This window comes from Podarcis muralis, chromosome 12, assembly GCF_964188315.1.
Source record: "Podarcis muralis chromosome 12, rPodMur119.hap1.1, whole genome shotgun sequence".
NCBI classification, from domain to species: domain Eukaryota; kingdom Metazoa; phylum Chordata; class Lepidosauria; order Squamata; family Lacertidae; genus Podarcis; species Podarcis muralis.
In genome coordinates this window covers 2,397,354-2,418,862 of record NC_135666.1, presented here as the reverse complement: position 1 = coordinate 2,418,862, position 21,509 = coordinate 2,397,354, and the positions used below count along the sequence as shown (strand labels likewise).

Below are 21,509 nucleotides of genomic sequence, written 5' to 3'. Positions count from 1 at the left end.
AAACAGCTTAAAGATGAAAAGGAATAAGAACTATGTTACCCTCCCCAAAAAAAGAACTGAACTGTGTTGAATGAGGACACCCAAACATTTCTCCCATAGTCCATCCAAGCAGCAGTTAAACATTTCTAAAAAGTATAAACACACACACAGCAAGATAGAGTTGCATTACTTGTGCCTTCCTTTTGTTTCCATTTCTGGGCAGGTTTTGGACCATCAAGGACTGACCAAACCTGCCTTGTCCTTAAGGACCTTCATCTCTGCACCATGTCCCAGTCCCCCCCACCCCCACCCCCTGACCACTGCTGGTTTGGTTGGTCTTCCAGATCTATGGGTTGTGTTGGTGCTGGGGAGATGGCAGGAAGTGACGTTGCTTGCAAGACATATCCATGCTGCTAATGCAGGGCAGGAGCCCAGCTGATGTAAGGACCATGCTGTGTGACTGGGAAATGACCTCCTCAAGGATCCTCTGTTGGACCATGCTGGCTAAGTATTGGTGGGTTAGATGTCAAGGGAGGCAGTGGCAGCACACTGTGCTACAGAGCTGGGAAACTGGGTCCCACTGACTCTCCCACAGCGGACACGGAGCAATGGATCCAAACTACAAGAAAGAAGATTCCACCTAAACATTAGGAAGAACTTCCTGACAGTAAGAGCTGTTCGACAGTGGAATTTGCTGCCAAGAAGTGTGGTGGAGTCTCCTTCTTTGGAGGTCTTTAAGCAGAGGCTTGACAACCATATGTCAGGAGTGCTCTGATGGTGTTTCCTGCTTGGCAGGGGGTTGGACTCGATGGCCCTTGTGGTCTCTTCCAACTCTATGATTCTATGATTCTATGATTCCTTGCTGGGGCGAAGGAACAGCAACACAGGTCTAGCGTAGAAACTCTGGTGCCTCCAGTAGGCTGGGGCACCTTAAAATCCCTGGGGCACTTTGAGAAACACGCCCCACCCTTAAACGCCATGCTCCGGTGGTGGAGGTACTGGAGGAAGAAGTGGGAGCAAGCTTTGCTTTGGGCCTTCTCATGCCATGCGCAGCTCTACAACTTTCTTGGCCAGCACTGGGAAACTTGTGTCCAGGAAACACGAAGGGCGTGGGGAAGAGAGAGGTCAACATCCCAATGCTTTGCAAGGTGAACGCCAGACAGAATGCAGCTCCCAAGGTCCTTGTGGCTTGGCTTCCGAGTCTGGTAAGAGCTCAGGGCGTGGCTTGGTGGACCTCCTCTGAGCGAAGCACTTTGTAGACCACCCAGTAGAAGATGTTGAAGACCAGGAAGGTGAAGGGGAAGACCGCCCGAGAGATGGTGTCGATGCGCTTGGCCCTGTCCAGGTAGCGCCTCCGGAGCATCTCGTCCTCCCTCAGGAGCGAGGTGGGAGGGGGTGGCCTGTAGATGTCAAGACTTTCCATTGCCCCACCGTCCTTCATGTGCTGCAGGCAGTGGCCCAGGCCGTAGCCCCGGAAGTAGAAGCGGCTCTCGCGGACAACCTCTTCCTCCTGGGGAAAGAGAAAGGGGGAGAGCAGCCCAGGGAGCTGGGGTCATTGCTTTGGAGGGGTAGTCACGGCTTAAAGGTTCTCTGTCTTGTCTACAGGACAGGGGGGGCCTCGATGCTGCTGCATCATGGCTCAGGCCCAAAATCCTTCCTCAAAGGATGGTGGCTTGAACCAGGGCACTGAAACTAATGGGAAGCAATGGCTTTCGAAGTAACGCCGGAGATATGCCACAGCAGAGCAGGTGGGATGTCTACAAGGCAGTCAAACCAACAAGGTGTGTTTGCTAGAAAGGCAAACACGGGGGAAGTTGGATCTCTACAGGAAATCCTCCCTGGGAGAGCCACTCCTACTGTCTCTAGCCAGGTAAAGGTGAGCAGCCTATATAAGCTGGTCATGTCCCTGGCCTGCTCCTTCTCTGATTCCTGATCTCCGATCTCTCTCATCTCTTCTCTTCAATGACTAGGGCTGTAGGACATGCGCTGAGTATGAGACACAACACTTTAATCTAAACTACCATATATGTCTGTAACTACCTTTTAAGCCTGGTGCAAGACTGCTGCTGTGAAACTGGGTGAGTAAACCTGTCTTTACTAATAAGAATACTGTTTTGTGTGTTTATTGTTTTAAGGAAGGAAAAAGGGGAATACCAGGAAATCCAATCTGTGATAAACCATCCTGGATTGCTTAAATTAAAGGGCTAACACTAGTTTATCAACAGCTTCCTTATTATTATTATTTTCAGCAAAGGGGATGTACTCTGCTGAACTCACAAATGTGAATAAGGAAGGATAATATCTAACAAATATAGTACCTCCTTATTTCTATATGCATCCCATGAGAGCATGTGAAGAGGGGCTGCAGCCTTCTCTATTTCCAGCTTCCATAGAGTGTGTCTGACAAAGAGCTCTGTGCCACTCAGAACGCATGCATGCCCTGATAACAGCTGCACTTCCAGCACATCCAACCCCCTCTCCTTCTGGGCTCCTTTGGCTTCCAAGGGCTGTTTGCTGACCCCACTGCCAGCAAAAAAACCCTTTGCTCCCACACATACAGGGGGTGCTGTGCATTTGTGGGCAACACTGCAGGGTGGGTTTCTCACAGGCAATGGGGAAGGCAGTGCAAGGGAGGGAGGGGAAAAACACGAGGGTTGGCGTGGAGAAGGGTGTCAGGCGGAGAGCAGGAGACCTGCGGGGTGGGGTCAGGTGGTGGGGAAGGGGTGTGTGCTTGCTTTTTACCCTGGAGTCGGTGCTGCCGAATTGAGAGAGGGTCTCGCAGGTGGACTCGCTGCTGGGCGTGACCTCCAGCTGCCGTAGGGACTCCAAGCTGGGCGTCTGGCTGTTGAGACCCTTTTACAATCCAGCAGGGAGTGAAGATCAAACAGAAACAGGAGAGTGGATGACCGAGGGTTCGGCTGGCGCACAGCGACTCTGGGCGGGAGCCCGTGCAATGGGTCTGTCCATTGATGCCCATAGGCGTGGCTTGCTGTGGCTCAACAGGTCTCCTCTTAGAGAGCTTGGTTGACTACAGTCCTCTGGGTGGACTCACACATGCACAGAACGCCCAGGTGTGCCCCATCATTCAACAAGAGAACAGACAGGGGAGACCCACCAGGTGCCTGGCAGGCCTGCCCTCTCCTCTTTGGAGGATGGCAGCAAAAAGGCAGTGGGGCAGTGGGGCTTAGAGGCCCTGGTGGGTGGCCTGGAATCACAGAACCGTAGTGTTGTGGAGTTGGAAGGGACCTGCCCAACCTCCTGCAATGCAGGAATCTCAATTCAAGCAGATTTCCATCCAAGCTCTGCTTCAAAACCTCCAACGAGAGAGAGAGAGAGTTCACCACTTTCCAAGGGAGTCCGTTCCACCCAAAGACAACCCTCATTCCCACAAACACACACACACACACACACACACACACACACACACACACACACACACTGCCTCCAACGAAGGGCTCAAAATGGCGTGTGGGCTTTGAGGGCAGATTCACACAAACCAGCCATTCAGGAGCTCCCAGCTTAGGCAGGGAGGAGTAGGGGAATGGAGGAGGATGAAAGGCAAGGTTTTGTGGGAGCTTGTGGAATGGCAGCATATTACAGGCAACACACACACACACACACACACACCTTGGTAGGACCTGAACCAATGGATTCAAATGACAAGGAAGGAGATTCCATCTCGACATCAGAAGAGCCATTGAATCATGGAATGGACTCCTTTGGGAGGTGGTGGACTCTGCTTCCTGGGAGGTTTTGAAGCAGAGCTTGGATGGCCATCTGTCAGGGATGCTTGAGCTGAGATTCCTGGGGGTCTCTTCCAACTCTACAATTCTATGATTCCGTCTTGGCTTGCCAAGTGGCCAGCCTTTAAGGCTACAGATATAGAACTGGGAGGGTTTAGTCAAGGCTTGGTGACGTCTCAAAAGATGGGCATGGGGTGAGGTGGGTGAGGAGAAAGGGGCTGAGCAGGATTGCCCAGGGTCCTTCAGCATTCCTGGCCCCTCCTTGCAACTCCCAGAAATGGATGGATGCCAAATAAGCCAAGCTACGCAAATGTGCTTCCAAAAATGTGCTTTCAACATTTGCTTTTCCTGACCATTTCATTTATTAAAGTGTGGGCCTCTACAAATGAGATGGTTGCAGTGGGGGTGGGCACTGGGGCGCATGACTCAGGAAAAGGGGGGGTGAGGAGAAGGGGAGAGGGGTGGAAGGAGGAAGCAGCAGCAGCAGCAGCAACACAGTCTCACCGACACCCTCGAAGACCAGTAGCTTTATCTCTGGGGGTAGAAACCCAGCTGGGAACCCTGCCGTCACGCCCAGGAAGGGGCTTCCTCTGAATTCTAGGTCTGTGCCTGGCTTTGCTGCAGCTAGAGAAGGCCATTTGCACTCTGCACCTGCTCAGAGATGCTCCCTCCAGCTGGGCAACATCTCATCCTAATCACAGAATCATAGAATCGTCGAATCACAGAGTTAGAAGGGACCCTGAGGATCAGCTGGTCCACCCCTATTCAAGGCAGGAATCTCAACTAAAGCATCCATAACCGAAGGCCACCCAACCTCTTTTTGCTGCTGCATCTCACTATTGAGTCGCGTTAAGCTTGGAGTCCACCAAGACCCCCTAGATTCTTCTCACATGTACTACTGGCAAGCCAGGTTGTCCCCCATTCTTTTGTTCTTACAGCTCCATCCATTGAATGGCAGCAGCTCTCAGATCAAGCATCTTCTCCCTGTTAGTGTAGTCTAAAAACAGGCTTGAAACGATCCTTGCATAGTTTTGCCCCTAGCAACAAGTTTTATCCCAGCAACAGGTCTTCCCCAGCAACAGGGTTTCCTTAGCAACAGACTTCTCTATTAGACAGGCTCTGAATGAGAGGATTTTGGCTGTTACTCTGGCCAGACAGCTAAAGAGCAGAGAGGAGGAAGGATTATCTCTGCATAGTTTTACTTTATTTTCCTTAGACCAGTAGTTGTAATGTCAATTTTTCAATAAATACTTTAAGCAGGACTAGAATGGGTGAGGTGTTTGTTCCCACATGGGAATTCACCAACAGATGAAGTGGACTGAGAAAGAAGATTCTGGAGGATTTTCTGGGTGATTCAGCTGACTGAAAAGGAGCCCCAAAAGGAACAAATTGCATTGATACACCTGGCCCTCCCAGGAGAAGCCATTGGGAGTTGTACCTGTGACCTTCTGCAGGCACTGAGCTACAGCCCTTCCCCTCAAAATAAAGATTTGTCCTCATGGTTCAGAATGAAAGACTCCAGCTAGACCCTGTGAGCTCTTGGGAGTTGGTGGCCAATGATAATGTTGTCAAATCAGATTCAAAACCTGTTTTGTTTTGTTTTTCTTTTGCTACAGAGACTCGGGGCAGATTTGGTGAACCTGATGAAACAAAAACACCTGCAAAACAGGTGGGAGGCCTTGAAATATCTTCTGGGAGCCATCTGTTTCTCAACATGCAAGTCTGAGCTACAGCCCCCTCCAAAGCCCCAGCCTCCCCACCACATCCTGGGCGACTTTCAACAAAAATTCAGGGTCAGCTGGGCCAGGAATCTGGGAGGGGGGGCAAGTGGGGCCAATCCTGCTCCATTAGGAAGGGGTTGAGCAACCCAGCAGACAGGGATGGCTCAGCTATTGCCGCTTGAGAAGGGAGGCCCTGATCCTGCCCATCCCTCCCTTTCCCCAACCCAGGATCATGGCCATTGTGTCTGGGCTGAGAAGAGCAGCTGGGAATACAGCCAGGGAATCGCCCCCTTCCATCAAGAAGACAGCCAAGGTGGGGGGCGGGGCAGGGGGGTGGGGGTGTCAATCCGCCTACTCACCATCTGCTGCCGCCGCTGCCTTCGGCGCAAGCGCATGAACTCCTTGTGCTGGCGGGAGACAAAGTTGACGGCGGCATACTCCAGCAAGGCGGCGAAGACGAAGAGGAGGCAGACAGCCATCCAGATGTCAATGGCTTTGACGTAGGAGACCTGCAAAGGAGGAAGGGAGAACGGGGTGGCTCCTCAGAAGTGGATGGCTAGGCAGGGCCTGACTTGAAAGACTCCATCCCCCTTGGGAACTTGTGCCCTACTCAGCAGGAGCACCCTAATGTCCCACAGTGTCTTAGAATAGGATTATCCTAGAATTGGAAGGGATCCCATGGGTCAATTTAGTCCAACCCCCTGAGAAGCAGGAATCTCAGCTCAAGCGTCCATGGCAGATGACCACCCAACCTCTGCTTAGAAACCTCCAAGGAAGGAGAGCCCACCCCCTCCCAAGGGAGACTGTTCCACGGTCAAACTGCTCTTACTGTCAGAAAGTTCTTCCTGATGTTTAGTCAGAACCTCCTTTCTCATAACCTGAAGCCATTGGTTCGAGTCCTCCCCTCCAGAGAAGGAGGAAACATGCTTGTTCCCCCTCCCATGGGACAGCCCTTGAGATGTTTGAAGACAGCTATCCAATCTCCTCTCAGTCTCCTCTTTTCCAGGCAAAACATACCCAGCTCCTTCAACTGTTCCTCATAAGGCTTGGTTTCCAGACCCTCGATCATCTTGGTTGCCCTCCTCTGCACACCTTCCATCATCCTTCTTAAATTGCAAGGGGTTAGACTAGATTGCCCTCAGGGTCCCTTCCAACTCTGCATTTCTATGGTTCTATGATGAATTCTATACTGATGCATTGGAAGAATAAAGATCTGATCCTTTTCAGTCAATGGACTGACAACATGACAACACTCTCAACTTATGAACGGATTGCTTGTAGACATAGACTTTGTTCACAGAAATATATTGACATTTGGAATGAGTTTATACAGAATATAGTAGGTTTTTAATAAGCATATGCGTATTAGGATAATGATGTCACTTATATCTATATAATAATGTATGGAAATGTAACTGGTTATAATAATGGTATTGTCTTTTCTGCAAAAATAAAAAATTCCATGATTCTAGGAACTATGTACACTACCTTGAGAAAGGGTGGGTGGTGGATGTGATGAATAAATAATAAACCTCTCCTTTTTTCTGTCCCTGACAAAGTATCTTTGGTTACGCAATCTTGTCTTAATAGCTTCCAGAGATAAGCTGCACAGGATGGTGAAATAGAGATTTGCATTCTCAGAGAAGTGAGAAAGAGGAAGGAGTGTGGCTAAATAGAACATCCTCTCCTACTCCTCAAAATCCACGCATGAGGCTTTGAGCTCCTTGGAGGGGAAGGTGCGGTGGGAATGCAATAATGAAACAAATATTTGCAAGACGCCATCTTGGGGACTGGAGAGGCTCACTTGCCTCCCTCCTTGGGAGAGCGCTATTTCTCCCCCTCCCCCTTCAAACCACCTGGCAGCACCAACCTTTGGCAGAGACGCCCGGGAGCCCGCGCTCTGCGTGGTCATGGTTAGCACCGTGGTGATGCCAAGGCCCACCCGGGCAGGGGCGGCATCCATGTTGATCCAAAAGGAGACCCAGGAAAGGATGACGATGAGCAGGCTGGGGATGTACATCTGGATCAGGTAGTAGCCCATCTGCCTCTCCAGGTGGAACTTCACCTCGATGCAGGTGAACTTCCCTGCAAGGGAAAAGGCAGAAAGAACCCAGTGCCGGATTGACAGATCAGCTAAACAAGCTACAGCTTAGGGCCCCACTCTCTTGGGGGTCCCCCAAAAAAATTAAAGGGGGAAAAACTGGATGTACATTTCCAAAATATAAGATAAAAAACATAAAATAAAACCTACAATTATTATTTCATGTTATAGCAAGTTTCTAGAGACTAGATTATGAGTCTTTGTAAACTGTGTTTCTAAAGGAAGTTTTGTTATTGCCAAATGCCAATGTGTTTGCATTATTAAGTTTGTTATGAATAAAAAATCATTTTAAGTAATTATTTCACTACTAATATACGTACTTCTTCTTAATTGTATTTCAGTTCAACGATGACTTTGATAAAATACATTTTTTGTTATGTTCAAATGGCTTGAGATGCCTATGAGGTCCATAAACGACCATATAGCATACATTCAACACAAAAAACAGCGACAATTTGTTGTTGACAAAGGACAGCTGGACATAGAAAGGGCCCCATTACCTTCTGGAGCACCTTAGGGCCTCATCAAACCTAAATCCAGTCCTGAGCATGCCCATGAGACACTGCTGATTGGGAAAGATTATGGGAGGAGTATTTGAAATTTACAGCATGCTGTACATTGAAAGAAAACTATGTGAAAATGATGTGCCGGTGGTATTTGACTCCCAGAAGATTAGCAAAAATGTAGAAAAACACTACCAACCTATGTTGGAAGTGTAAAGAGAATGAAGGCATGTTCTACCACATGTGGTGGACACGCAAAGGCTAGAGCGTTCTGGGATATGATATATAATGAATTGAAAATAATGTTTAAGATAACTTTTGTTAATAAAAAAGGAAGCTTTTTAAAATAGGCATTACAGGTGAAGAAATACCAAAGGACTTAAAAAGACTGTTTATGTATGCTTTTTGCCCAGAGATGGAAGGAAGAGGAAACGTCAAACAAGGAAGAGTGGAGAGTGAAAATGATGGACTGCGCAGAAACGGTGAAAATGCCTGGGAAGATCAGGCACCAAGATGACAGTAAATTTAAAAAAGAATGGCATAAATTTATAGAGTATATCAAGGAACAATGTAAACATTTAAAGACATTAGCAGGATTGATGTAGCACTTGTAATTTTTAACTGGCAAGGGATTTAATTAATTAAATTTAAATAAAGTTGGATATATGCAATTAGATGCAGTCAAAATTTTAAAAATGTATTTGAGGAAAACCAGAAAGGGGAGGAGGGAAGTCCAGGGGTTCAGGGAATCCCGCAAATGTATAAATATTGCTGAATTTAAGTTTGAATGATGTTAATGATGAAAAACTGAAAATATATATATATATTTAAAGGGAGTGCCAATAAGACAACGCTGAGGTTACAAAGGTTGTTTGGGGGGGGGACCTCCATGTGTTCTCCTCATAAAGAGGTTGTTCCCCTCTTTATTTCATTTATTTGTGCCGTTCCTAGACTGCCCATGGACGAAGTCCCCCTGGATGGTTTGCAAAAACCAGTCAAATATGCAGATGTGATACTGTCAATTAAAAAGACTCTGTACAAGATTGGGATCCTTAAAATTAAAAGAAGGGGGGGTCATGAAATCAAGAAGAAAGAGGGGAAAACATCAGGGAGGTGAGTTGCCCGCCATTGTCACAAGCCCCGTGGCACAGGAGTGGGCAGTGTTGCGGGTGGGAAGGTGCTCATTCTGTGCTGGGAAGATGGAAGCATCTGACGGAGGGAGGCTGGTTACCTGTGTTGTAAGACTTTGTGCAATAGCCCAGGTCCTTCTCATCCCGCAAAATGAACTGAGGGAGCGTCAAGCCTTCGGCCACCTGCACAGCTTCCTGCTCCTTCACCCACTCAAAGATCAGGTCGTTCATGGTGTAGCCAACTAGAAGGCAAAGGCAGCAGGTGAGGAAGGAAGGGTGAGAGGGACAAGGGCAACCCAGAGTCTTCCAGCCGTCTGCACAAAGCCACAAGTGCTGTCAGGAATCCTCCCCCCTCCCCCAAACCACAAGGCCTTCATAGAATGGTAGAGTTGGAAGGGACCCCTGGCTCCCTGGGTGCAATGTGTGTAAAGGTAAAGGTAAAGGTCCATTAGGTCCAGTCGTGGCTGATTCTGGGGTTGTGGCGCTCATCTCACTTTATTGACCGAGGGAGCCGGCGTACAGCTTCCGGGTCATGTGGCCAGCATGACTAAGCCACTTCTGGCGAACCAGAGCAGCGCATGGAAACGCCATTTACCTTCCTGATGGAGCGGTACCCATTTATCTACTTGCACTTTGACATGCTTTTGAACTGCTAGGTTGGCAGGAGCAACGGGAGCTCACCCCATCGCAGGGATTCGAACTGCCGACCTTCCGATCGGCAAACCCAAGAGGCTCAGTGGTTTAGACCACAGCGCCACCAGCGTTCCTTGTCATCTAGCTTAGTGTTTCCCAAAGTGGGTAATACCACCCCCAGAGAGGCGCTGGAACAATCCAGGGAGCGGTAGTAGCCTCGGGTGCAAAGGGGTGGGCATTGAATAAAGCATGAAGAAAGACGAGAAGAGAATGAAATTTTGAAAAACCATTGAGTGCATGGTTTCAATTGTTGTATAATGATGCTTATCAATGTACAGTAACATAGAGTTAAAGTCAGAGTGATTATATACTTAGGATGTAGCTAGAAATATAGATACATAAAAAGAATGCAAATTTGTCACAGCATCTTTCTGTTTGTGCCCTTAACGAAGGTAGATTTCCAGGGGGCACTGAGTTGTTGTTTTTCTGAAAAGGGGGCACTAGGTCAAATAAGCTTGGGAACCTCCGATCTAGTCCAACCCCCTGCTATGCAGGACTCTCATCTAAAGCATCCATGACAGGTGGCCACCTAACCAGTGTTCGAAACTCCCGTTGTTCTAGGCGCATTTTGTGACAGGGAATTTCATTGGCGCAAGCAGTTTCTGAGCTCTGGGCGCAGTACTGCACCTCAGATTTCAGGTTAAAACCGCAGAGTGGAAGGAAAGAATGGCCTTTTTCTGCCTCCCCACTTCCAGCTACTCTCTGAAGAAGAGACCCTCTTAAGAATATTAGGAGGGTGGGCAGGGGAAGGACTAGACCATGTGAAAAATGAATATAATATTTTAGTTGCAGTTCATTCGTTTTCAGCTTTGTATTCTTGTTATTAAAAAAGTGCACCTAGACATTCTGTTGTTGCTCCCACAACCTCGGTTTAAGGTGCCATTGAGCTCCTAGCTTCCATATCTCCGTATCTAACACTGTACGCAACCTCTGCTTAGAAATCTCCAACGAAGGAGAGTCCACCACCTTCTGAGGGAGGCCATTCCACTGTCAAACAACTCTCACTCTCAGAAAGCTCTTCCTGGTGTCTTTAGTTGGAGTCTCCTTTCTTGAAGCCACTGGTTCGAGTCCTACCTTCCAGAGAAGGAGGAAACAAGCTTGCTCCATCTTCCATGGGGCAGCCCTTTGCTCTCTGCCTCTTCCTCTGTTCAGCAACAGCCACCTTCCCACCCCATAGCAAAGGGAAGGCAAACCTGTGTCTCTCCAGATCATGCTCAACTGCAAGTTCCACTGTCCTCCCTTGCTGGTTGGCAGACATGTTCCCTGCCCCAGGGGCTATCACATTTCCCCTTGACCTGCTCCTCCAACTCCGCCACCCAAGGCATCATTGCTTTCTGAGAAGCACCAGAGCTGCTTTGTAATGGACTCTTCCACTGCCAGAGTCTGCTGGGCCTTCCAGAACCTCAGCAATGACTTTGGGGAGCCACCCTGGACTCAGCTGGCAGTCCTTCCACTGCCCAGCTGCTGGCCACTCCATGCAGCTCACTGGCAACAATTTGGGGCAGCATCCTTCCTCCTCGCCTCCGAACATAGACTGCAGATGCGGCGACCGTCCTGCACCTGGCACTGCAAAAAGGTTTTGCCCTTGTACTCACAACTCTCCAGTTGCATCGTACAGGTCTGGATGTCCATCGGGAAGTTCTTTAGGTCCATGGGGCAGGACAGGATTAGTGTCAGCCTAGGAGGGAAGGGGAGAGAAAGGATGGAAAGGGGTCTGTGTCGGGCCCTGCCCTGCTTCCAAGTGGCAGCACGGCGAGCCCATGCCAGGTGCTGCTGGGCCCACCTGATGCTGTAGAGCACGTTGCCATTCTTGAAGATGCGTAGGAGCTTGTTGTCGGTGGTGACCTCATGGAAGTTGGCGCCCTTCTCATTGGCAAAGAACAAATCCGGCTTCCAGATGGAGTCCAGCATAGAGGGGTCAAGGTCCAGCGAGTCGTCGGGGTATTCCCGGTAGGCCAGGCGGGGGTCGTTCCACTGCTGCCTCAGGAAGACGTTGACGCGGTAGTCCTTGAGAGCAGAGAGGAGCCGTCACATGCGGAGGTGGGGACAAGTCACATGACACAGGCATGCACCTGCGCGCACACACATGCATCCATTTGCAGGGCTGGTTCAGGGCCTCTGGTATCCTGGCCCAGGAGTGAGCAAGGCAGGTGGGAGGTGGGAATAAGGCAGCAAGCAAGCTGGGAAGAGATTTGGAGAAAGGCTCTGGAACCCCTGCAAATCAATGGCTATTGATGTAGGCTACGCTCTCCCTGCATAGTAGGGGGCAATAATAATAATAATAATAATAATAATAATAATAATAATAATAATAATAATTGTTATTATTATTATTTATTATTTATACCCCGCCCATCTGGCTGGGTTTCCCCAGCCACTCTGGGCGGCTCCCAACTGAATATTAAAAACACAATACAGCGTTAAGCATTAAAAGCTTCCCTAAAAAGGGCTGCTTTCAGATGTCTTTTGAAAGTAAGATAGTTGCTTGTTGCCTTGACATCTGATGGGAGGGCGTTCCACAGGGCAGGCGCCACCACCAAGAAGGCCCTCTGCCTGGTTCCCTGTAACCTAATGACTTTGGATACCAGTTGCTGGAAACCACAGGAGGGGAGAATCAACACCGTAGAGTTGGAAGGGATCTGGGGGTCACCCAGTCCACCCCCCGGGAGAGAGTTCTTATGATCATAGTATCCTACTTGCAGGTTTCCCATGGGTTTCTTGTTGGCCCCTGTGCCCATCGTAGCTCAGTTGGTAGGGCCTGAGACTCAGAATCTCAGGGTTGTGGGTTCAAGACCCGCACTGGGCAAAAGATTCGTGCTCTGCAGAGGGTTGGACTAGATGACCCTCGTGGTCCCTTCCAACTCTGTTATTCTATGAGAGACTAAGACCCGTGTGAGTGTGGGTGCCAGACTAGGAGGGCCATGTGCTTGATCCAGCTACAGGGTTATTTGTGTGTTCTTATGCACATGCCACAAGGCTCTTCTCTGCCTTCTTCCCAACTGTCCTCATCACCTGAACCTCCACCTTTGCCACCACTTTCCTCTCCCTCCCCCCCCCCATCAACCTCCAAGGAAACAGCAGCCACTCAGAGGCAAGCACAACCCCCAGGGATCACTGCCCAGCCAGCCCCAGGGCAGAGGAGGACCCTTGTGCTTGGGGCGAGGCAAGCAGTCAGAGTCTCACCATGGTTGTTTCGGTGACCGAACCAAAACTGTTGATGAAGATGTTGCATGTCACGTTGACGGGCGGGCCTGTAAGCCAATGGGAAAGCACAGGTGAGTTGACAAGGTGCCAGGGGGCAACTCAAAGCCGCCTTTGACCAAGTCAAAGCATTGGTCCACCTGGAGGAGACACCTGCCTTATACAGGTCACTGGTCTTTCCAATGGTCCCAGGACAGGTGAGAGAGGATGTGCAGCCTAATCACAAATGCATGATTCCCAGATAGTCACAAACAGGGGACTTGATGATGTCATAGCCTCTAAACTTTTGCGGCAGGAAGAGCAATAGAAACTTAGTATTTACTTCTTTCTGTCTCTGCACACTCTCCTGTCTGCAATGGGGTAGATTGTCTGTAAGCTCTCCTCCAGAAAACATACTCCATTTTGAACTAGACTATGGATGTTTGTAATATTTAAGGATTACTGCCTGTCTGATTTTCATCACTGTAAGCGTTGAATCCTGGCAAGACTTTTGATGTGAGTAAACCTTATTTATTTATCTTTTGTTTTACTAAATAGCCTAAGAGTGATTTCTTTGTTAAGAGGGAAATATGAACAGGAGCAGATAATCCAAGTCTGCCTAGAGCATCCTTGGATATCCTAATTGCTCCAGAAGGCTGTGCAACCTTATCCTAACAGCTTCTAGAGATAAGCTGTGCACAGATGGTGATTTTAACTCTGCTAAAAAATAGGTATTTACATTCTCACAGAAGTGAGAAAGAGAAAGGATAACGACTAAATAAAATATCCTCTCCGACTCATCTGAATCTATCCAACACCAGGAGTCTTGCAATATAATTCCCAGGGACGACACTCCCCCGTTTCCACCCAGGAAAGGGCTCTCTTGTCTTCTAGCGTGTCTCTTTTTGTGTGGGGAGGGGCTTTGCATCCCTGGCTATCTTTCAAACTTCCAGCCTCCGATATTCTTGCACACGGAGTGACCTTCAGCACTGGAGGGATGTGTATGATGCCCTGGATTTGGCAGCCCTGATGGGGAAACATTGCGAAAGGATGGGAAGGATGTGAGCAAAGTCCTCCTTTACCTTTGAAATTGGGTCTGATGCGGGCATCGTACCCCGACGTCCGTCCCATGAGCTTGTCCAGGAAATCAGAAGGAGACATTGGTTGCGGGAGGCTCCGTGAGGCAGATTTTGCTTCTCCTTTCCCTGACACCAATCTGCGGGGAAGAGAGGGGGATGTCAGCAGGCTGAACCCCACTTTTCTACACACACACACACACACTCACACTCACACCACTGCTGGAAATAGGAGCTGGCATCATCTGGGCTGCCTGTCGCCATTCAGCCCTGCTGGGTTTAGGTGCCTCAACACGCAGAGGTAGAAGGCAGCAGTGTGGTACAGTGGGTAGCGCGTCAGACTGGGACCTGAGAGAGAGTTCAAACCCCCACTCAGCCATGAAGCTCACAAGGTATGGCCAGTCACTGCCTCTCATCCTACCTTGCAGGGTTGTTGTGATGGATCAATGAGGACAAAGAGAGCTTTGTATGCCACCTTCAGCTCTTTGAAAAGGTGGGACATGGTTTTGATGCATAAGATAAATAGTCTAACCTCTTGGTGCCACTCAAGCTACTCCCTCTGTCCCCTCTGTGAGAGACGGGACCCCCGCTGTGCCATGACAGAGGGATGGCAGAGCCATATATATTATCTTACCTCCCTGGGCACATGTTCTCTTTTTCAGCACTTTCCCCCAAGCCAGAAATGTGAGAACATCTGCTAAATCTGAGCTCCAAACTCAGACTCCATCTTAAGCTAGACTTAAGCATGTCTTTGTAACTGAATTACCTAAGCCTGCCTGAACAAAGCTGCTGCATCTGTTACTCTTCAAGAAGTATTCTGAGCGAGGAAATGTTATTTTCCCCCCTTTTACAAGACTGTGTGACTGTTGTTTTAAGGGGGAGAAAAGGGGAAAATATACCAGGAGAATCGAGTCTGCCTTAAGCATTCTGGATTACTTAAACTAAAAGGCTAAAACTAAGCTGCAAAGGGATGGCACTCTGCTGAGCTCACAAATGTGAGGAAGGAAGGATAATGTCTAATAATTAGATCCTAGCATCTCTTCACATCCCGACAGTGGGGCAGAGAGAGTTATCCAGAGGGACAAAGGTTTCCCCTTTGCTGCCATTCTGGGCCCAGCTTGCATCTCGCCTGCAAGGCCTTGTGCTGGTTCTCCCCATGGAACAAGGGGTGCTTCCCCAGAGCTCTGCTCAGAATTAGGACGGTCATTAAGCAAATTAAGGAAACCAGCACTGCAAAAACTGGACATGGCAGCCTTGGCAGCCTTTACAGGGAGATGCCATCTTCCTCCTCCTCCAGTTCCTCAAGGTCTTTGTGCAGCTGCCAGGGCAAGAGCAGACCTTTCCACCACCCAAGGGAGTTTGCTGTCACTCCTGGGGGGGGTGGCCTCTCTCTGCCCGCTCCCTGTCCCTCCCCAGGCAAGAGGGCACTGGGGGCACCTCCCCCAGACAAATAGGACGTTGATTAGTTTTTCAATGGACCTGTTTAAAAGATTTTGAAATTGTTCTTCTGTTTGTTTTCATTACTTTGCTCCCCACTCTTAGGAGTGGGGAGAATTCAGCGTAGAGAGGGCTATGTTTGTTTGTTTAGTCGTTTAGTTGTGTCCGACTCTTCGTGACCCCATGGACCAGAGCACGCCAGGCACCTCTGTCCTCCACTACCTCCCGCAGTTTGGTCAAACTCATGCTGGTAACCTCGAAAACACTATCCAACCATCTCATCCTCTGTCGCCCCCTTCTCCTTGTGCCCTCCATCTTTCCCAACATCAGGGACTTTTCCAGGGAGTCTTCTCTTCTCGTCAGGTGGCCAAAGTACTGGAGCCTCACGACCTGTCCTTCCAGTGAGCACTCAGGGCTGATTTCCTTCAGAATGGATGCGTTTGATCTTCTTGCAGTCCATGGGACTCTCAAGAGTCTTCTCCAGCACCATAATTCAAAAGCATCTATTCTCCGGCGATCAGTCTTCTTTATGGTCCAGCTCTCACTTCCATACATCACTACTGTGAATAAGTCAATAGCATTTCCCCTCTTTGGCCAGGTGTCATCACTGAGGGGGATGACATTCGGCGCACCGCCTGCCCGTGACTCCCAGGCCTACCCAGAGCCGTCAGGGGAAGAGGTGGAGATGCACCGCCTTGCCAGCGGCCTTCCCCACCTTCCCCCTTCGTTTTGACAGCTGGGGGAGACTTGGGAGTTGTGGGCGGGCGGCGCGCCATTGCCCCCGCTCCCGGGCTGCTTGCGGGGGGAGAGCCTCCCCATAGCTGTTAAAAGGAAGAGGGAAGGGAAGAAGGGCACTGGCAAAGCGGCATGGCTCCACACCCCCCAGGAAGCAGCCCACCATGGACAGCTCGCTTCACCCCCCATGGGCATCTCTCCCCCTGGGACATTCACCCCACCCCCATGGCCTCGCCCCCAGGTGCACAGCACGTGCGCCGCTCTGGGCTCTGGAGCAGCTAGCTCGGCCTCTGTCCCTAAGGCCAGCCTCTCAGTCCCCCCCCCCCCCGCCAATCATAGAGTTAGAAGGGACCCCTGAGGATCATCGAGTCCAACCCCCTGCAATGCAGGGATAAATATGCAGCCGTCCCAAACGAGGACCAGAGATGCAACCTTGGCGTTATCATCGCCGCGCTCCAACCAAACGAGCTATCCACGCTTCTCCTAAATGCCCCCTTCCCCGAGAGCTGCCCGAGGATTTGCTGTCGATTCCCCGCGTGAAAATGCTCGTCCATTAAAAGGAAGGGAGCTCCCGGGGAAGGAGTCGCTGGCTAGACTGGAAAAGCACTTTGCAAGACGCTACCTTGTTAAAAGACGCAAAGGAGGCTCCGCAGATCCTGGGAGGCCAAATAATTTTAACAAGCCCAGCAGCTCCTCTGCAAGGTCAGCAAAGCGAGCGCTGCGGGAGGTCAGCAGCGCTTGCATCCGACTCATCATTCGCTCGCCAAGGCTCCTGCAGAATCCGGAGTGGAACAGGCCCCCCTGGAGGTTTTGGACTGTGGCAAGAACAGCTCCCCTCCCCTCCCTCTGGGGGGCTGAAAGATCTGGAGTAACTTACAAGCCAATTGAGGCTTCGGCCGCATGTAGAATATACATTCTCCTCTCTCTTTCTGCATCAAGAGATGACATCTAAATAAACGCAACAAGCAAAAATATCTGAGCTGGATGCGTCTCCAGTGACCCTGCTCCGTTACTGGACCAGTGCTGCCTGGAAAGGCTGGTGGCCCCCCTGGCAGAAGTTGGGTGGGTGAGTCCTTGTAGGCCAGGACCCCTGCATGCCTGGGTGGGGGAGAGCTGTGCCATTCTGGGCTGAGCAGGAGGGATCCCAGCGACAGGAAGTGTGGACCATTTGCTGCCTGGCTGCGCAGTGCCTGGGGTCTCTCTCAAGCCCTCGAGGGTCGCCAGAAGTGGGGGTCCCATTTCCGTCCAGGCCTTTCCCTTTTGACCCAGTCTGAGGACAGGAGCGTCTGCCGCCAGTCCAGTTGAGAAGCACGAAAGGGGCTAAGGGCTTCAGTTCTTGGCATCCGTGCATCTCCAGGGGTAAAGTCGAACTACTGTGTTAGCAGCACCGAAGGGACTTCCCCAGGACGCATGACTTGACCAGTGTTTGGAGGTCCTGGGCTGCCTATATAACAAGACCCGTCTCTGGGCCTCACTGATGGGGTCCAAAGGAGAACACCAGCTGGGCTGCAGGAGGGACTGGAAGGAAGCGTACAAGGCACCATCCAACCGCCTTAGGGACTCCACCCTTGTTCTGTGTAGGCTTTACTCCTCATCCTTTTCTTCTCCCAAAGATATCCCGCAAGGCAGCGGATGTTTATGATAAGAGTTTTCCTTCTCCCAGACAGGCTCCTTTTCCAGGTGGCCGAGCCCCACCTGCCCCTCATTACCCCCTAGGCCACCTGCAGAAACCGCCTCCTTGACCATTGGACCCACTCTTGGTCTCGTCCGCTCAATCGGCCGGAGTCTGTCTTTGCATGCAGGGGAAGTCCCTGACTACTGAGGGATGGAGACCCATCGGCTACCTTCACCTGATTTAGCTTCAGTGCCTTCAGGCAAACCTGATATCTCTCCCAGTGGACACGGCGGGCAGGAGATACTGCGCTGCGGAGCCGAGTGGCAGAGGGAGCGAGGATTCCTGGAAGAGCTGAGAGAACTCCCGCTGCCTGTGCCCACCCAGATGGATGTGCCTTTGCACAAGCAAGATGTTCCCTACCCTTCACTCCAAACCCACCTGAAAGAGGATCTCGAGGCAACGGCCAAGCCTCATATCAGGCAGTCCCACAGAGCCAGGAAATCTGGCCGGCTGCTCTCACCCCTACAGTAGCCGCAGGGCCTTCCTGGGGGTAGCCCCACGCTCATTGGAATGCAAGAACTGCACCATAGCTTGGGAAAGATTTGGGTTATCTTCAGTGCACCCCTCCATGAGGGTGGTGGAGCAGCTTAGCTGGGGTCTCTCTGTGTGTTGCACTCGTGAGGAGGGCTGAACTCCCAGATCTGTGTCGCTGGCAGGCCGCCTCTCCCCCAGACCTCGAGCTTTAAGTCCAGACAACGGGCAGAGGTTGCTCCCGATCAAAAATAACCTCCTCGGCTATTCCCACACTTCACAACTGCACTGTCCGTGTGCGTGTGTAGAAATGGTTGCTATGTTAGAGACAGCTGGCGAATTTGCAGAGCGGAACAAGCCCAGACTGCGGGGGGGGCGGGGGGGGGTTGCTCCTGACCTCCCTGCAGGCTTTTAGGCTCAGCTTCCCAAGCGCTTACCTGGAGACCCGAGGCTGACATGAGGGGATCTGAAATATTCACGGGGTGCTGGAGTCCTGAAAACATCTACGAGGCTCTTACACTACAGAACACTTAAAGGAGTTTCCCCCCAGCGCTGCTCTCCCCACAGCTGGAATGCCTGTGGGGCGATGCTGGGACCTCCCAGCGCGAAATGGATGAGGAACATGGATCTTTTTGCAAGCCCCACATCCCACCCCAAGGACCCTGCTGCTGCTGGCACCTCTGCCTTCCCCTAAACCCAAGAAGGCTGTCAGTTCCTCTTAGGAGTACTCGCCATGCCAGAACATACAGTACTCCTCCCCAAGGCCCATCCCACCCTGGGGCGCTTCGTTGCTGGAGTGGCCTCTCTGGTCCCCCTCCTGCCCCGTGCCCGGAGAAATGTTGCTTTCTCGGACCCTGGAGAGAACCAGGCCTAGGAGCTCAGGTGAAAGGACACCCTTCTCCTTCAGACCCCTCCCGGAGCCTTGCCTGAGAGCTAAGCGCCCCCCCCCCCGCCGCCTCTGCGCCCAGATTGCCAGTGCCAGTCTCTGAGGGGGATCCGGTCCCCAGAGCCTTCTTGCCCAGCAAAGGGCATTCTCCCCCTGGCAGTGAAAAGCGGCTGGTGCTAAAATTCTCCCCCGAGAAGGACCAAGAGGCCTCGCTGGGTCGGGATAGGACCAGCCTCGCTCCTTCCCTCCCTGCCGGGCTTCACAACCCGCCGCCCCCGCAGTCCGAGCGCAAGCAAGAAGCCCCCCCCCCTCCCCCAAGATCCAAGAAGATCTGGAAGAGAGATGGGGGCTGGGACTGTGGAGATCTGCGGGCTAAGCTGGTGGTGAAGGAGAGGGAGAGAGACCCTCTCGTGATTTCTTTGCAGGGCTTATGCTCCAAAGCCGGCTCAGGAGGGGAAGGAGCTGCGGGAACGAAGGAAAAGAGGGAAAGTGAGGCGGGGGCGGGGCTGCCTGGCACTTGATTTGAGCCCCCGAACCGGTTTCGAGCGCCAGCTCTCAGCCCCGGCGCAGAGAACGCGCCGCCACCTGGAAAATACCAGCGCGCCTCTGAGCACGTGCAAAGTGCCCCTTCCCTGCAGCTGCGGCCCCGAACGAAGACGCTCCCCGTGCCCCCGTCCCCCGCCTCACCTGAGCAGCACGCCGAGCAGGAGGTGGGAGACGACGGGCCCTCGCATCCCTCGGCCGCGCGGCGTCCCCCGCCGGCCTCGGGGAAGGCGGGCGGGCGGCGAGGCTGGCGGTGGCGGCGGCGCCCCAGCCCGAGGAGGCGCGCGCGCATGTCCCGCCGCTGCTCCGCGGCTCCGTCCGGCAGCGGCAGTGGCAACGGCGGCGGCAGCAGCGCCGCATGGAGGCGCCTCGACGGCCGAGCGACGGCCAGCGCCTCAGTCCTGCCCGCCGCTGGCTTCCTCCGCCCGTAGCCCCGAGCCTGGCAGAGACGCTCCCGCTCGCTTCGGCCCGCCCTCCAGCGGGGAGGGCGCTGCCCAACCCACGCAAGGACAGCCCCGACGGCGCAGCGCTCTGCTGCCGCTCCCCGAAACCAGATCCGCCGCCGTCGCCTTTTTCTCTCCAAGCTTAACCTTCTCGGGCGCGCGAAAAAGGAGCCGCAGAGCTTGTGCAGAGTGCGCGCCGACGGAGAGAAATGTCTGCGCCGTCGGAGCGCTTCTCCCGTCTGAAGGGTTACTCTCTGCTCGCCAGAAACTGTGGTGTCAGCGCAGCGCGGTTAGTTCTGGATGCCCCAAATCCTCGCAGGGGAGAGCAAAGGTGGGCTCCCCGACCCTTCCCCTGTCCGCGACGTCGGATTGCCTCTCTCCCTCGCCCCCAATTCAGCTGTTTCCTTCTTTTTGGCTTTCTGTTCTGTGAGGTTGCTGGCGCCGCAGGGCTTTGCTCACCGGACACTCCCCCCCCCCCCGCCTTCGCGAAGTTCTCCCCAGAAGTGAACCCCCCACGGAGAGCCGACTCCAGCCGGACTCCTGCGTCCCCAAGAGGCAGCTTAGTCGAGATCTGGCCTGGTCAGCCTGTGGCCAGACTCTTCCGATGCTCTTAAGGGCTTCACTAAGGACCCTCCACTTCCGCCAGTTGGGCTGGACAGACCGCCTGCCACACACACACCACCCTGCACCCGCCCAGCAGCCTGCGAGAAACCAGCGGGCTTTTACTTCACAGAATTGTGGAATTGGGAGGGGTCCCGAGGGTCATCTAGTCCAACCCACTTCAGTGGAGGAATCTTTTGCTCCTAGGAGCCAACTCCTCGGGGCTGAGCTACTTTCGGCCACCCCAATAAAATATTTGAGGGGGCTGGCCCCCCCAAAAAAGATTGTTGGGCGTTGCCATGGTATGGTAACAACACACACAACTTAACAGGCTGTTTTTGACTATGTAACTTCTATTTGAAACACAATTCAGCATATAATATCTCACAAAGTGTAATTCCATAGACCAACACATTATGCAAACGAAACATATCCTGAGAAATTAAAGCCCAATGGATGGCCAATTTAGTAACTGAATGGACTTTATATGTTGAATTGTATTTGAAATAGAAGTTACATGGCCAAAAACAGCCTGTTACGTTGTGTGTGTTGTTACCAAGGTTGTATTTGCGTAGCCTAAGGTTTAGTAGTGT

General features: G+C 51.8%; 1 protein-coding gene across 2 annotated transcripts; it reads right to left on the bottom strand.

Moving 5' to 3' along the window:
• Positions 1-860: 860 nt before the first annotated feature.
• LOC114607309 (glycine receptor subunit alpha-4) lies at positions 861-20,111 on the bottom strand. 2 transcript variants are annotated; one of them, XM_028750412.2, is made up of 10 exons: positions 20,018-20,111; positions 14,133-14,266; positions 13,054-13,121; positions 11,654-11,877; positions 11,466-11,548; positions 9,279-9,419; positions 7,314-7,528; positions 5,803-5,952; positions 2,722-2,832; positions 861-1,489 (listed from the first exon to the last, which is right to left on the bottom strand). In XM_028750412.2, the coding sequence occupies exons 1-10, from the start codon at positions 20,062-20,064 to the stop codon at positions 1,193-1,195; spliced, it is 1,470 nt and encodes a 489-aa protein (XP_028606245.2). In that variant the 5' UTR covers positions 20,065-20,111; the 3' UTR covers positions 861-1,192. The 2 variants fall into 2 exon arrangements, with proteins under 2 accessions (XP_028606245.2, XP_028606244.2); XM_028750411.2 differs by lacking the exon at positions 2,722-2,832 and having other exon boundaries at positions 862-1,489.
• Positions 20,112-21,509: the final 1,398 nt, after the last annotated feature.